Source organism: Melampsora larici-populina (genome assembly GCF_000204055.1).
Source record: "Melampsora larici-populina 98AG31 unplaced genomic scaffold MELLAscaffold_29, whole genome shotgun sequence".
In the NCBI taxonomy this organism is placed as follows: Eukaryota; Fungi; Basidiomycota; class Pucciniomycetes; order Pucciniales; family Melampsoraceae; genus Melampsora; species Melampsora laricis-populina.
This window is the reverse complement of record NW_006768793.1, coordinates 665050-678310: the sequence shown is the minus strand read 5'-3', so window position 1 is coordinate 678310 and position 13261 is coordinate 665050. Positions and strand designations below refer to the sequence as shown.

Below are 13261 nucleotides of genomic sequence, written 5' to 3'. Positions count from 1 at the left end.
AATCTTGGAAGTTTCTCAAGAATGTCCATCCAAGATGGAAATGAGCATTCTCCAGCAATTTCAAGCAAAATTTGAATCAAACAGGCTGATCACCTGAACACTACCAAAATTGTGAATTGAAGGAATCTGGAGGAAAATTAATCTTTTTTGAAGAATTTGGGAAAGAATACTATGATCACCTCTACTCTCAACATTTAGGGGATCAATTGAGATGCCCAAAATCCCAAATGCAGCCCAATAAAATCCAGTTAGGTTAGTTTTTTTTTAAGAATACAAGCATACTAAGGGACCTCAATCAAAGTGTTTTTGTAAATTCAAGTGCTTTGCTACACACACACACTGTTTAGACCCCCTTTATTTAAGTTTTTGTGAGTCTATTTGAGAGCCAGCAAAATATCAGCTCTTCTGATGATTCTTCAAGCTCACCAGAAAGATCCTGAAAGCTTCAAGGTTCATTTTGGCATGTTCTGCCAAGAAAACTGTGCTGAGAATGTCACAGGGAGATATGATTAGACTTGGAGGAATATTTAAGTCCAAAACATCTGATGTTCAATGATCTTGACCTTTTTCATGACTCAGTTTGGTTGAAATGGTAGACAGTTCCGAGTGGACATCTCTCAATCTTGCTCTTATGACTAGGTTAGTGTTGAAGTATAGTTCATTTTGTGTCATTAGGTTTCAGATTTCATGCACATAAATTAAACTGTTGATATTTCACATCTCTTGGTCTGTCTGGTACCATGCAAAACTTGCATGCTGTGTACGTTCACAGCTTTGGTGTCATCAATGTGCACCCCTAGGGCACACATACAAAGAGTCAAATGAAGCCATCAAGGCTTTTTGCTGGGAGGACATCTAAGAGATAGTTTAATACTTTAATAAAAGATGTTTTGTGGCAAACAAAAGGTTGAGTACTTATATCAAATTTTGTCTCACTGACACCAAATCTTGCAGCTCAGGAGGTTCTCTGACTTCATACACACAAAGGAGCACATGGATAAGTTTGGCATCAATTTTATTAGGCAGGCACTGAGTTCTATATATATATATCTATGCTGTCCTGTATAAAATTCTTTGCCATCTTTTTAGTCATGAAGCCAACAGTAGTCTCTTGAACTTATATAAAGTGAAAGGATGACAGATGGACATGTGGAAAGCTTTGGGAGTTGATAACAGACTGTGATACACCTCACAGAATAATCAATCAGACTTACTCATACCAAACAACACAGTGTCATACACAAGTTGTTCAGAATATTTTGGAGAACAGAAGATTGCTCATCAATGTATTAGTGGCTCTCAAACCTGCCCTGGTTTTCAAAAAACCCAGTTGACCCAGTTGTTTTTTGGCAGTAACTTTGTCTATCAAGTTGACATTTGTTGACAGCTCCCAGCCAAAGATTCCACTGGGGCAACCGGGTTTTTAGAAACTGGGTCAGGTTTGAGAGCCACAGTATTTTGATGATCCAAAGATCCAAAGATTCCAAGATTCCGAGTCTTTAATTTCCCCTCAAAACTTAATGCTCCCAAAAAGAAGTCCTATGAGAAAACAAACTGAATCCCCCAATCCATCCAACCAAGTCATTGTACAAATAAGTATCTATCAAGTAGATACATTCCAGCTTAAAAATAAAATTGATCCAGAGAAGAAATTTCAAGGTTAAATCTTGATTCATCTTTGACAAGATTTTGGCAAAAAGACCAAAATATAATTGAGAATTTCTCAATTTATCTTGAAACCCATTCAATTCCAAATGACTCAATAAAAATCCAAGCTGATCTGTTACACAAATCATTAAATTTCCTGTGCCAGAGCTCATCAACATCCACAAAGTTTAGGAAATCTCAAAATTCAATTTCTTAATCTTGTACCTTCAATTTAATCAACCCCTCACAGACTTCTTCAATACTATCACATCCACCATGAAACCTTATATAAAAACCCTTTCCCTCATCTCAACTCTCATCTAAACTTCCTTCCCTCACACCCACACTCTCTTCCAACATTTCTATCCTAATTTCATTCATTCATTCAAAAAAATCCAACCCAATCACTAGAAAAAAACCAAAAAACTCTCACAAAAAGTAAAAACAAATCCAAAAAAACTCTTCACAAAAAAAAAGAAAAGAAAAGAAAAAGAAAAAGGGAAAGCGCAGGAATATAAACAATTTCAAATATGAATTTCTAATAATAAGAAAAGAAAAAACTTTGTAAAACCAAAAAAAAAAATCAACTTTGATTTTTCTATTTTCCCATTCGATTTCTCAACCAAAAAAAAAATCATTCTAATAAAGTTGATTCTATTTCAACATTGATTTTTGGTTTTACAATTTCTTCAAAATAGCTTCAGTGAATTGCTAAACCAAAAGAAAACAAATAATCAGTCCATCTTTCTTTTCAAAACCCCAAACAAAGCAGAAATAAGAGAAAAAAAAAGTTAACAAACCTGTGTAGAAGCTTTCCCACCCAAATCACCCGTAATGAATTTCCCTTCAGCAATAGTCTATGAACCGATCCGATCACATGACCCCACCAAAAAAAACCACACACCCACATCAATTTCTCAACCAAAGAAACCAAAAACAAAAGTGAAAGGAAGGGGTCACATACACTCAAAGCCGCCTTTTCAATCTTTGTAGCATATTCATTTAATCCCATATGTCTCAACATCATCAATGAACTCAACAAGAGTGCTGTCGGATTAGCTTTTCCTTGACCAGCAATATCAGGAGCAGATCCATGAACAGCTTCAAAGATCGATGCATCCGTTCCGATATTCCCAGACGGAGTCAGACCTAATCCTCCAATCAAACCTGCACACATATCACTCAAAATATCTCCATACAACTAAATCCCATTCCCAAAAATAATCATTAGAATTTTGGTTTCATAAGGAAAGGGGATGGGGAATACGTACGTTGGGCATGACCATGACTCGGTCAGAGTATGGAGCTGGGTTTTGGACGACTTTTAAACAGACTCGGTCTAGGATATCTTCATCATACTTGATCTTGGGATAATCCTGAGCAACTTTTCTACAAGCTTGTAAAAACATTCCATCTGACATTTTCCTACAAAAAAAGAAAAAAGAAAAAGTCAACCGAAATCAAAGGATTGGAATGAGTGAATGATTCCTGAAGGGGATCTTGGGTTTGAGAAGGGGAAGGGTTTGTTACATGATCGAAGCTTTGTGAACGGCTGTTACGTGAGGTCGGTTGTTGTCTTGAGCATATTGGAATGCATAACGTGCTACTCTTTCTGATGCATCCATTGTGATGAGTTTAATAGATTGAACCACCCCATCTACCACCTAAAAAGAAAGACAAAATCCCCATCAAAAATCACACCAAAGATAAAAAGGAAAAGAAAATGAAAAAAAATCTAACCTCATGTTCGATCCCAGAATATTCACCCTCAGTATTCTCACGAATCAAAACCGAGTTAACATCATCATAAGGAGTTTTAAAACCTTGAATAGAACGACAGGGTCGAACGTTTGCAAACAATTTAAACGTTCTTCTCAAAGTCAAGTTTAAGGATACATGACCTTTTCCAATGGGTGTGGCTAATGGACCTTTCAAAGCGATCGTCGTTTGACGAATCGAATCGATCGCGTCTTGAGGAATAGTCGATCGACCATTCAAAATAAACGGAGTCACTGATCTTTCTTCCCATGTGATTGGTACCTAGGTTTGACCATTCATATAGATGGATTAGTTTGGTTTTAATGGAATTGGGTTGGGGAAATTGAGTTTACTTTTGCTGTTGAATAGATTGATTTGATCGATTCTGAAATCTCAGGACCTATTCCATCACCTGGAATCAGAGTCACTTTGAATGTACTAGTTGATAGAAAAAAACATAATTCAGATCAAGATCTTATGAATGAGGTTTTGAAGAAACTTACCCATCTGGTAATTTGTATGGCTTGTATGCTTGGGTTGGAGCAGCGGCTGATAGTCTAGAAGAACTTGAGAATTGTCGTAAGATTGATAGATTGGATCTCATTGTTTGGATGGATTGTAGTTGCTTGATTGCTTGATTGATGGATTGATTGATTGATGGAATGAAGTTGAAGTTGAAGTGGTTGAGGTTGAAGTTGAAACGGATTTAATCGGAAATTGAATTTTTGAAAATCGAAATGTGTATCCAATCCCGATGAGAACCGAGAATGTCTCAGCGAAGCAGTTACCAAGCCTTTCAATTTCGATTTCTTCAAAAAGGCAACTCGTATCACTCGACACTTTGACTTCAACACCACTTCTCGCTTTCACTTGACCTTACTTTGATTTCCTTTACTTTGATTACCTTTACTTTACTCTGACTTTGATTTGATTTGATTGGTGAAGATGAGATCGTATAATCAACTTATCAAATCTAGTAAATCATTTGTAAGTCCTCTCTCTGTCTCTCTGTCTCTGTCAAACTCGCTTAACTCTAATCTAATCTAAGAAATTAAAATCTTAAATCAGTCCACCAACTTAAACCCATCAGCTACTGCTCTAGCTTTAGCAAACCGTAAGTTACACTTCTATTCCATCACTCATAACCTACTCATTACCAAAATGAAACCTCATTCGATCTTACACTTACATCGTTCTATCTTTCAAGCTCCTCGGATCTCTGCAAGAGCTCCTACTAAGTATGGTGGGATCTATACTGTGACTTTGTTGAGTTCTCTTCTCTCTTGATCTTCAAACGAAAATCAAATCACTTATGTTTATGATTTCTTTCGATTGATAGGATTCCGGGTGATGGAATCGGTAAAGAAATCACAAATTCAGTTAAAGAAATCTTTGAACATACAAATGCACCGATTGAGTAAATCTTATTCTTTTCATCACTTCTCGATCTCTTTTTCTTTTGACTTTCAAACTTCTGATTTCTGATTTTTTTTTGTTCTTGTTAGATTTGAAGAATTTAATATTTCAGGTGAAACGTCTCAAGATGAAGCTATCTTTAAAAGATCAATGGAAAGTTTAAGAAGAAACCGAGTTGGTTTAAAAGGTAAATCCAACACTCTTCATGATCAGTTCCAAATCTTTCCAAAAAAAAACCACTCATCTCTCTCTGTGTGTGTATGATGTTGGGATCTAGGTGTGCTTTATACTCCATCAGATGATAAAGGACATCCATCCTGGAACGTAGCCATGCGACAACAACTAGACATCTACGCGTCAATCTCGTTATGTAAATCGGTCAAAGGCTACCCAACCCGACACGAGAATGTAGATTTTGCTATTATTCGAGAAAACACCGAAGGAGAATATTCAGGATTAGAACATGCATCTGTACCTGGAGTCATTGAATCATTAAAGATCATGACCCGATCAAAGTGTGAACGGATCGCTAGATTCGCTTTCGATTTCGCACTCAAGAATAATCGCAAACATGTCACTTGTGTACATAAAGCCAATATTATGAAACTTGGGGATGGATTGTTTTTGAATACTTGTAGACAAATCGCTAAGGAGTATGAGGCTGATGGGATCGGATTTAATGATATGATTGTCGATAATACTTCGATGCAATTGGTGGCTAAACCTCAACAATTTGATGTTTTAGTGATGCCTAACTTGTTGAGTTGTTTTTTCTTTGGGTTTCTAGCTTTCTTCTTAAAAAGGGGGCTTTCTGGTTAGGATTCTTGCTTATCTTGGGTTTCTTTGAATAGGTATGGTGCTATTGTGGCGAATATTGGAGCTGCTTTGGTGGGTGGACCTGGAATCGTACCTGGAGCGAACATTGGTCGAGAGTTTGCATTGTTCGAACCAGGCTGTCGTCATGTAGCCAAAGACATCATGGTGAATTTCTTCTTGATGATCCGATTCAAAGCTTGATCGGAAAAGACTGATGGATCGATCTTTGGATCATCTTAATCTCATTAGGGTCAAGATGTGGCCAATCCGATTGCCATGATCTTATCAGCTACCATGATGTTGAGACATTTAGGTTTAGATTTTCAGGCTGACTCGATTGCTAGAGCGGTTTATGGGGTCATTGAAGAAGGTCAAGTTAGAACTCCTGATATGGGTGGAAAGAGTCATACTACGGAAATGACCAGTTAAGTCTTTTTTCAATCCATCCATCGATAAATGGTTTATTAATAGGTTTTTTTTCTTGATTGCTTTTTTTTCGTAGATGCTATTATTCAAAAATTAGCTTAAAGAATTTAGTGTGTGTGTGTGTTATTTTTTTGAATCACTTTGTTTACTTGAATTGGAAAGAATTTTTTTTTTCTTCAAATGTTTATAGAATTTAGAAATAAATAAAGTAGATGAAAGATCATGGTTTTTTTTTCCTTTTTTTACTTTGCTCAGAATTTTCTTTTTTTGGTTTTTGTTGTTTTTTGAAGGTTTGAAGGGTTTTGGTTTTTTTTGAAATTTTGATTTAGAAATATTAGAAGGAAGGTGGTTTGGATTATATTGAGCTTTTTGTGAATTGATTGGGATCATTCATTGGTTTAAAGCAAGTTTGAAGTTTTATTATGATTTCGATTTGTAGAATGGAAAAAGCCCGAGATTGAAAAGCTTGACACTTCCTTTATGGGAAACCACGGATGGTGGGAAGGCGTCGTTTGATGAGAAAGGCGATGCCAAGATCACTCCGATAGGAATAGCTGTTTCATAGGTGTATCATAGCTCAAGTGGTGGACACGGCGCGATTTTGGCGCCTTAGTGTTATTTGCACCACCCCATACCATCTTCTTTAGTCATGGAAGCACCTATAAGCTGGATTGAAAGGTACTACTACCACAGCAAGAAAATCTCAGAATCCAATGATATTATAGCAACACATCTTTATTCATACTAGTTTTGATTTGATTGATTTTTAGGTGTCTGTGTCATATGGATGGTCATAGATTTGTGTAGAGTGGATTTCAATTTGTATGAGGACTATTGATGTTTACATGGATTTGGAAAAGATCTGGGTGATGAGATATAATCAAAAAAACAATTGACCCATTTTTTGTCTGTTTTTGCACCTCTTGCTCCTCTTTGTGTCCCTAGCCAAAAATTAAATAGGGGCATGCTCAATCTCCCTCAAAAGTGATGGGGTGTGTAATTTTTCTTACTCTTGTGCACACCACATGAGTTGTAGCGGAGTTGTGATATCATCATAGGCACATGCATGTGCATATATTGTGTGACCACTGGCACTACAATATATTAGAGTATCCTGGATATTAGTGGCTCTCAAACCTGCCCCGGTTTTCAAAAAACCCAGTTGACCCAGTTGTTTTTTGGCAGTAACTTTGTGTATCAAGTTGACATTTGTTGACAGCTCCCAGCCAAAAATTCAACTGGGGCAACCGGGTTTTTTGAAACTGGGTCAGGTTTGAGAGCCACTATTGCCCCAGCAATACAATACTGCTATATGAAATTGGCCATAGTTGTTACAAAAACTTAGCAACTCAGCCTTTCAATTACATCAACAAAACCATTGGTTGAACACCAACCTCCAGGAAGTATGTTCTTCCAAAGCTTCATCCCCTCACCCCATACATACTTCAAGATGCTTTTCTCTGATTTTCAATTCATGCCTCTCCCTTTCAAAGATGTTATTTATACTTTGGTACAAGCCACCTAATATAAGTAGTTCCACTACCAACTCAAATGTCTGATCAAATTTTAAGGACCCAAAGCCTCATTTTCCCCTGTGAATCAGATGGTTATTCATCTCCTCCTGGTTCTCAAAGATCCCTCTGGTGGCTTACCTCTCCCTCAGGCTCCAGCCAGTGATTTTGGTCACCCAGTCACAGCTCTATCTGTGCCAGATGTTATAATCATCAATGGTGGTGATTCTAATTATCCAGAAACCCCAGTCTGACTTACTTGTAAGCCTTCTCACAAGTGAAGCATGTTAAAGTTTCTCAAAAACAGGCAAACACAAATATAAGATCGGTGAACAGAAATGTAAGTCTTGTTTGTATGTAATTGGCATCTGGATTGTGATTGTGATGAATTTTAAACTTGGTGTGATCAAGTAAAGGGTATGGATTTGGATCAGGATTCAGATCCCGAGGTACGGCCAAACATCACTCCTTGATCAAGAGCTTACCTTGTAGGCCGGGGAGCGCCTGGCCAATCCATTGTACTCTGCTCTTTCCATGCTCCTTGATATCCTACCTGGAGACGTATTTTTTCATATCTAACATCCTAAGAATTAGTTCAATCAACATACTCAAGCAAACTGTTCCTTTCCTTCAGCAAAGAAAAGGTCTTCCTTCTTTTTCCTACAAGTGCTGGTTCTGCAAGCTATGTTTCACAAGAGATGAACAGCTACTCAAACCTTTATGGTCACTGTGATGGGGTTGAAAGGAGACCAGCGTTCTCCAAGCAACATCTTGCTGATCCTACAGTTTGCTCCCTTTCTAAAAGGGAGCTCATTCTTGATTTCCCAAAACCTTAGTTGTTCTGGAAGAAGCTATTGACATTGTCTCATCAAGACTTGGCAATCAACAGCTATGTGAGCTAACAGGTACTTTAGGTACGGATATCAGCTTTGTTGTTAATTGAAAGCACACCTCCTTTCTGACATCCTGCTGATCAAATGCGCGGATCAAACCTCTCATCAACATACGCGTGGCAAAAGGAAATTTACTTGAAGCCAAGGCTAGCGTGATTGAGGATCAAAGAAGGGCAGGACTTGTAAGAGGTAGACTACAAGTGATGTCACTTATGAAGTAAGAAGTCGCATCAGCTTCATATGCATCTTATTATGCTATAGCACACAGAAATGTTGATGGAAAGATGTGGTGAAGAAAACAAAACAAGGTACAGAAGATATGTTTGTCAGAGGACTTCAGAGGTGAATTACTTTATTTAGGATTGACTACATTGGGAAACCGAAGAAAGAAGATACAATCCAATCCAAAAACAAAAACACAAGGTCATATTTGCGTTTTCTTTGAATCGTAAAAAGAAAATGAGAAGATAGATCACATGAGCTCAAGGATCTATACATTCATTGATCCATTTATCAAGGTACATGACAATCCTTCCTTTCGGACCTGTGAGTGGGTGCAAATAGAAGGATGAATTGAGAAAATAGTTTACAGTCAACATAGATCAATTTGAAACGTCTCACTGACCATTCAAACATTGAACATTCGGTCTCTCGTGGTCTGGACCTGCACAGTCTTTATCTATCGAAGATTCCCAAAAAGAAGATATCTGATCAGTTATAGTGAAATGTGGATCTTGGAGGAGAAAGAGTCGCGAGAAATCGAATTCGGTTGCGTACCAGTACAAATCTGATGAGATGGATGCCAATATCACATATGGTCGATTGTATGGTGTGTGAAGAGAAAAAACCCAGAGGTTTAGTAACCTTTTGGGTTCGTCCAAAAGAAAAGTGTTAAAGGAGATGATCAGATAAAAGCTTCATACATCAGGAAATCGAATCTTCATCGCACGCGATCGATCTCGATTATGAACCCAGAAGTCAGTCCTCGAATACGCGTTACAAACTCCAAAGCCTGAACTTTGGGCATGAGGCCAACTATAAATGCTATCGGGATCCATCCAATCTCCACTATGATTGATGGTTGCCGCCTTGACGTCCACATGGGAATCCCTGATTCTGGGGTGAATGATTTCTGATCCCATTCTTTTCTTACAACTTGCGGATCTAACCCAGGTAGCGTTAGCTGTACCAGTGAAGATATTGTGATGACTCGGATCCGAGTCTCCTTTATCTTCCCAACGCCAAAACACTTCTGCACTCTGAGGTAGGTTTGGTCCACCTGCCAGTGCCACCAAGGTCAACTAAGGTCCGTAAGGAGAGAGAAAGAAAAAAAACCATCACTCCGAATTAGCTTTGCTAAAACTATTTTGTATTCAAAGCTGACGCACGCTTGGTAAAACAATCCAAAGACCCAGAACAATAGCTGCGTGTAAGGATAACATGATATTGGAGCTTGACCTGGTGTAGGTGTCCGTTCGAGACTTAGTATTGGCTTGGTTAGTTAGGACCTTGGGATCAGCGTATGTGGTAAAGAAAGATCTCGTCGAAAACAGGTAGGAGAGATAGGTAGTCTATGTACAAGGAGAACCGATGAGAGGGAACGAGGATGGGATGTAAGCTGAGGGGAAAATCAAAAGGAATCAATACCCGGGCCCTCGTTTTGTATATATCGCCTAGGCGCATGTAAACCTCGCATTCCTTTGCCTCACTACCAAAATCTTGCGGAGGCGTCAATTTGTCAAAGTAGGCTCTCGGGGGTCTTAAGAACCCTTGGAAAGATTGGGCAACGATTAACCATACATCCCCTGGAGCCTGGAGGTAAACACTATCATCTGTTCCGCAGGCGGGAATATGCATGTCATTTCTCTTCAACATCACTTTTGTAGGCTCGGCGACTTCTGTGCTTCCGTGGTGATAGATTTAAGTCAGGTTTTGAAGTTTGCTTGAAATTGACAGAAGGTGTTTGATCATTGAGCTACTTTGCTCAGTCCTCCAAAACTATTGATGGTTTGTGCTGGAGTTTCGTTTGAAAAAAATCGGTTGACCCAGACTTGGACCCACACGGTCATCAGCGTCGTCTATAGCTACGCTACCAGTCACATCCATGAGTTTTGTGGATGTTTTTCAAAGTGTTCATATCGACTGGATGTAATAAAAAATCTATCACGACTCACGACAGGTCACCTCACGGTCACCTTGGAGCAATGCTCCGAAAAGCTAATCAATAATTTCAACTTGCTTTCCATGACTCCAACATGAGTTTGAGGAGTTTCTTCCGCGATCCAATCGCCATGATCTGTATATCTAACTTGCGATGGCATTTACAAAGCTCTCACCGCAAGACAAGCTCAATAGTCCCTGTATCTTCTTTTTCTATTCAACCTACTGGTCTTCCGAGTCAAATTGCCAACCAGACTAACTGAATAATAGTCTGGTTGGCAATTTGACTTGAAAGACCAGTAGGTTGGATAGATGAAGAAACGTACATTTCAATACGCACTGGACCTGGATTCCGATCAAAGTATATATTGTGCCCTATAATGAATATGTTTTCTGTTCTATCTATGGCTATTCTACAACGGTAAAGTGATATCAATAAGCCATCTATGATAATGGCACTGAGAAATGCAAATGGCTGATTATGAACCTCAGTCTGATGGGATTTGATTTCGAACTAAAGCACTACTCTTGCTAGCTATAAATTCAAAGCCGACCTCTTCGACCGATTTGAGTTTTCTTTAACCCATTCAACTTTCTTACCAACCACTTCATTCTAACTTTTAAAAACTCCCGATCATCCACTTTATTTTTACTTTACTTTACTTTATTCACCATGTCTTCACAAGCCCTTCCAACTCCAACCAATCGTAACATCATTCCACCACCCAATCGTGGTGGGTTTTCACCACGTGAATTGTTGTTCTTTCGTCAAATGATGCATCGACGAGGAAAGTCCCTACCCCAGCATCTTCGCGAACCCACACGGTCATCCATCACCCCACCGGCTCCACTCCCATCGATGCCAAACCCAATCAACTCTCTTGGTCGGTTAAGAAAAGTACCTGTGTCCGTACCACTCGTTCAAAAATCAACGCCCCTCAAGGCTCGATCCAAGAAGTCGATCCCACTGTTTACCAAATTCGGTAAACCCAAACTTTCTCGTACGGCTTCGGGTAAACATTCATACCGACCTACGATCAAAGGACGCATCGTTCTTGTCACCGATCCATCGGATCTTCCAAAACCAATCCCTTCGGCTTCTCGAGTGCCACTTACGAAAGTCAAAGTGGTCAAAGTGGAACAAAAGGTGAATTAGAGTTCGTTTTCCTCTCGATTTTGATTCTTTTTACTGACTTTGATTTTTTTTTGAGATATTAGAGCAAAACTCGTGAAGGGACAGACGCCGCTTCGACCACTGTCACTTCGACCGCTGTCACTTCGAACGATGCCACTTCGACTGCTGTTGTTTCGACCGCTGTCCCTTCGGCAGATGTCACTTTAAACGATATCTTTTCGAGCGATGCCGCTTTGACCGATGCCTTGGCCCATCAGATATCAACCTCATGGGTCCAAGAAGCTTATGACATGGTATTTGGACCATAATGTAAATTCACTTCTAATCTAATCCTTAACGATGAAATGATCCTGACACCTCTTTATCAATCGCATAGCTTTGTTCTAGTGATCGTTCTGATTCGTGATCATCCGCATTATCAATTCTTGGAACATTTTTTTCTTGAACCGATAATTTAAGAAATTCGGAAATTCGTGGTGTATATGTACTTCTATCAATCTGGTTTTCTATTCGGGATCCATTAATTCAAGAGATCATCCTAAACCATCTTATGACTTACTATTTCTTCATCATCAACCTCACCTTTTCCCAACTGATCTCATCACTAGACCTATAAGTTATTTTTGTATCCTATTTTTTTTTTAGAAAAGTCCTGTAGCATTCTTTTTTTTTGATTGATTTTTTTTCTTCATTATTCATTTATGTAAAGTGTTCCTTATCACTCATCAATTCGATTTCGATTTCGTCCTTCAAATTATATCTTCTTTTTGTTTCATTAATCAATCGTTGTCTCTTTCTTCATGCAACAAAGACTTGTTACCCAGATCGAAATTAAAGTCCTCACCAGAGTAAAAAAGCGACTTTATCGATTCAAGTCTTAAAAATGATCGTCTTAGGATAATCGAGAACCTCTTGAATAGTTAAAGATCGATTGTTCCCCCAACAAAGCCTTGGTGTTCTCCATTGAAGATTGTAATTCGATGACAATAAGTCAAAACTGTGAAGCGTGTTTGACACCATCAAAATCCGACATGTCTAGTAGTAGATGTTTCGTGCCTGGCCGGTAATGTTGTAAGTGGAGATCAGAAGAAAAGGCAAGATCTTTGGAACTTAGATGTGCTCTGTCTGGCCTCCGGCTTGGTTTTCTTCTGAGGATGACAAATATTCGATCAGAGACGGTGTCTTTAGAGATGGAGTCAATACGATGAGCTTGGTGAATGGATTCAATAGAGATTCCCGATTCGAAGTATTCGACGATGATCTTCAAAAACTAGGATGGTGTGATGATGTTATTCGCTAGTGGAACACTGGACCGATAACTAAACAGAGACGAGTGTTGAAGTTGATCAGACTTCAGTCCTATGAAAGGAGCAAAGTATGAGAATCTAAAGAAATCAAGATGATGAGAAACCCAATCGGTCATAAAGAAAGAAAGCTAGATCTAATGTGCATTGTATAGCCTCATACGCGTCACACACTTAACATGACATCACCACACT

The 13261-nt window shown here is 38.7% G+C and overlaps 4 protein-coding genes across 4 annotated transcripts; 2 read left to right on the top strand and 2 right to left on the bottom strand.

Annotated features, from left to right (window-relative positions):
• Window positions 1-2000: 2000 nt before the first annotated feature.
• Window positions 2001-4097, bottom strand: MELLADRAFT_44219 (uncharacterized protein; the record flags this gene model as incomplete). Its single annotated transcript, XM_007412162.1, has 8 exons — window positions 2001-2358; window positions 2448-2504; window positions 2612-2848; window positions 2919-3072; window positions 3178-3311; window positions 3388-3687; window positions 3759-3843; window positions 3909-4097. The coding sequence occupies 8 exons, from the start codon at window positions 4007-4009 to the stop codon at window positions 2326-2328; spliced, it is 1101 nt and encodes a 366-aa protein (XP_007412224.1).
• Window positions 4098-4209: 112 nt separating this feature from the next.
• Window positions 4210-6494, top strand: MELLADRAFT_72384 (uncharacterized protein; the record flags this gene model as incomplete). Its single annotated transcript, XM_007412233.1, has 9 exons — window positions 4210-4392; window positions 4474-4519; window positions 4613-4670; window positions 4745-4822; window positions 4911-5008; window positions 5099-5579; window positions 5673-5802; window positions 5887-6061; window positions 6140-6494. The coding sequence occupies 9 exons, from the start codon at window positions 4351-4353 to the stop codon at window positions 6163-6165; spliced, it is 1134 nt and encodes a 377-aa protein (XP_007412295.1).
• Window positions 6495-8949: 2455 nt separating this feature from the next.
• MELLADRAFT_123236 (uncharacterized protein) lies at window positions 8950-9909 on the bottom strand (the record flags this gene model as incomplete). The annotated part of the gene is made up of 5 exons (XM_007412161.1): window positions 8950-9011; window positions 9093-9146; window positions 9245-9254; window positions 9391-9768; window positions 9856-9909. 5 exons carry the CDS (start codon window positions 9907-9909, stop codon window positions 8950-8952), a joined length of 558 nt encoding a protein of 185 aa, XP_007412223.1.
• A 1391-nt stretch (window positions 9910-11300) lies between these two features.
• Window positions 11301-12070, top strand: MELLADRAFT_88812 (uncharacterized protein; the record flags this gene model as incomplete). Its single annotated transcript, XM_007412234.1, has 2 exons — window positions 11301-11774; window positions 11846-12070. The coding sequence occupies 2 exons, from the start codon at window positions 11301-11303 to the stop codon at window positions 12068-12070; spliced, it is 699 nt and encodes a 232-aa protein (XP_007412296.1).
• Between the last annotated feature and the right edge of the window lie 1191 nt (window positions 12071-13261).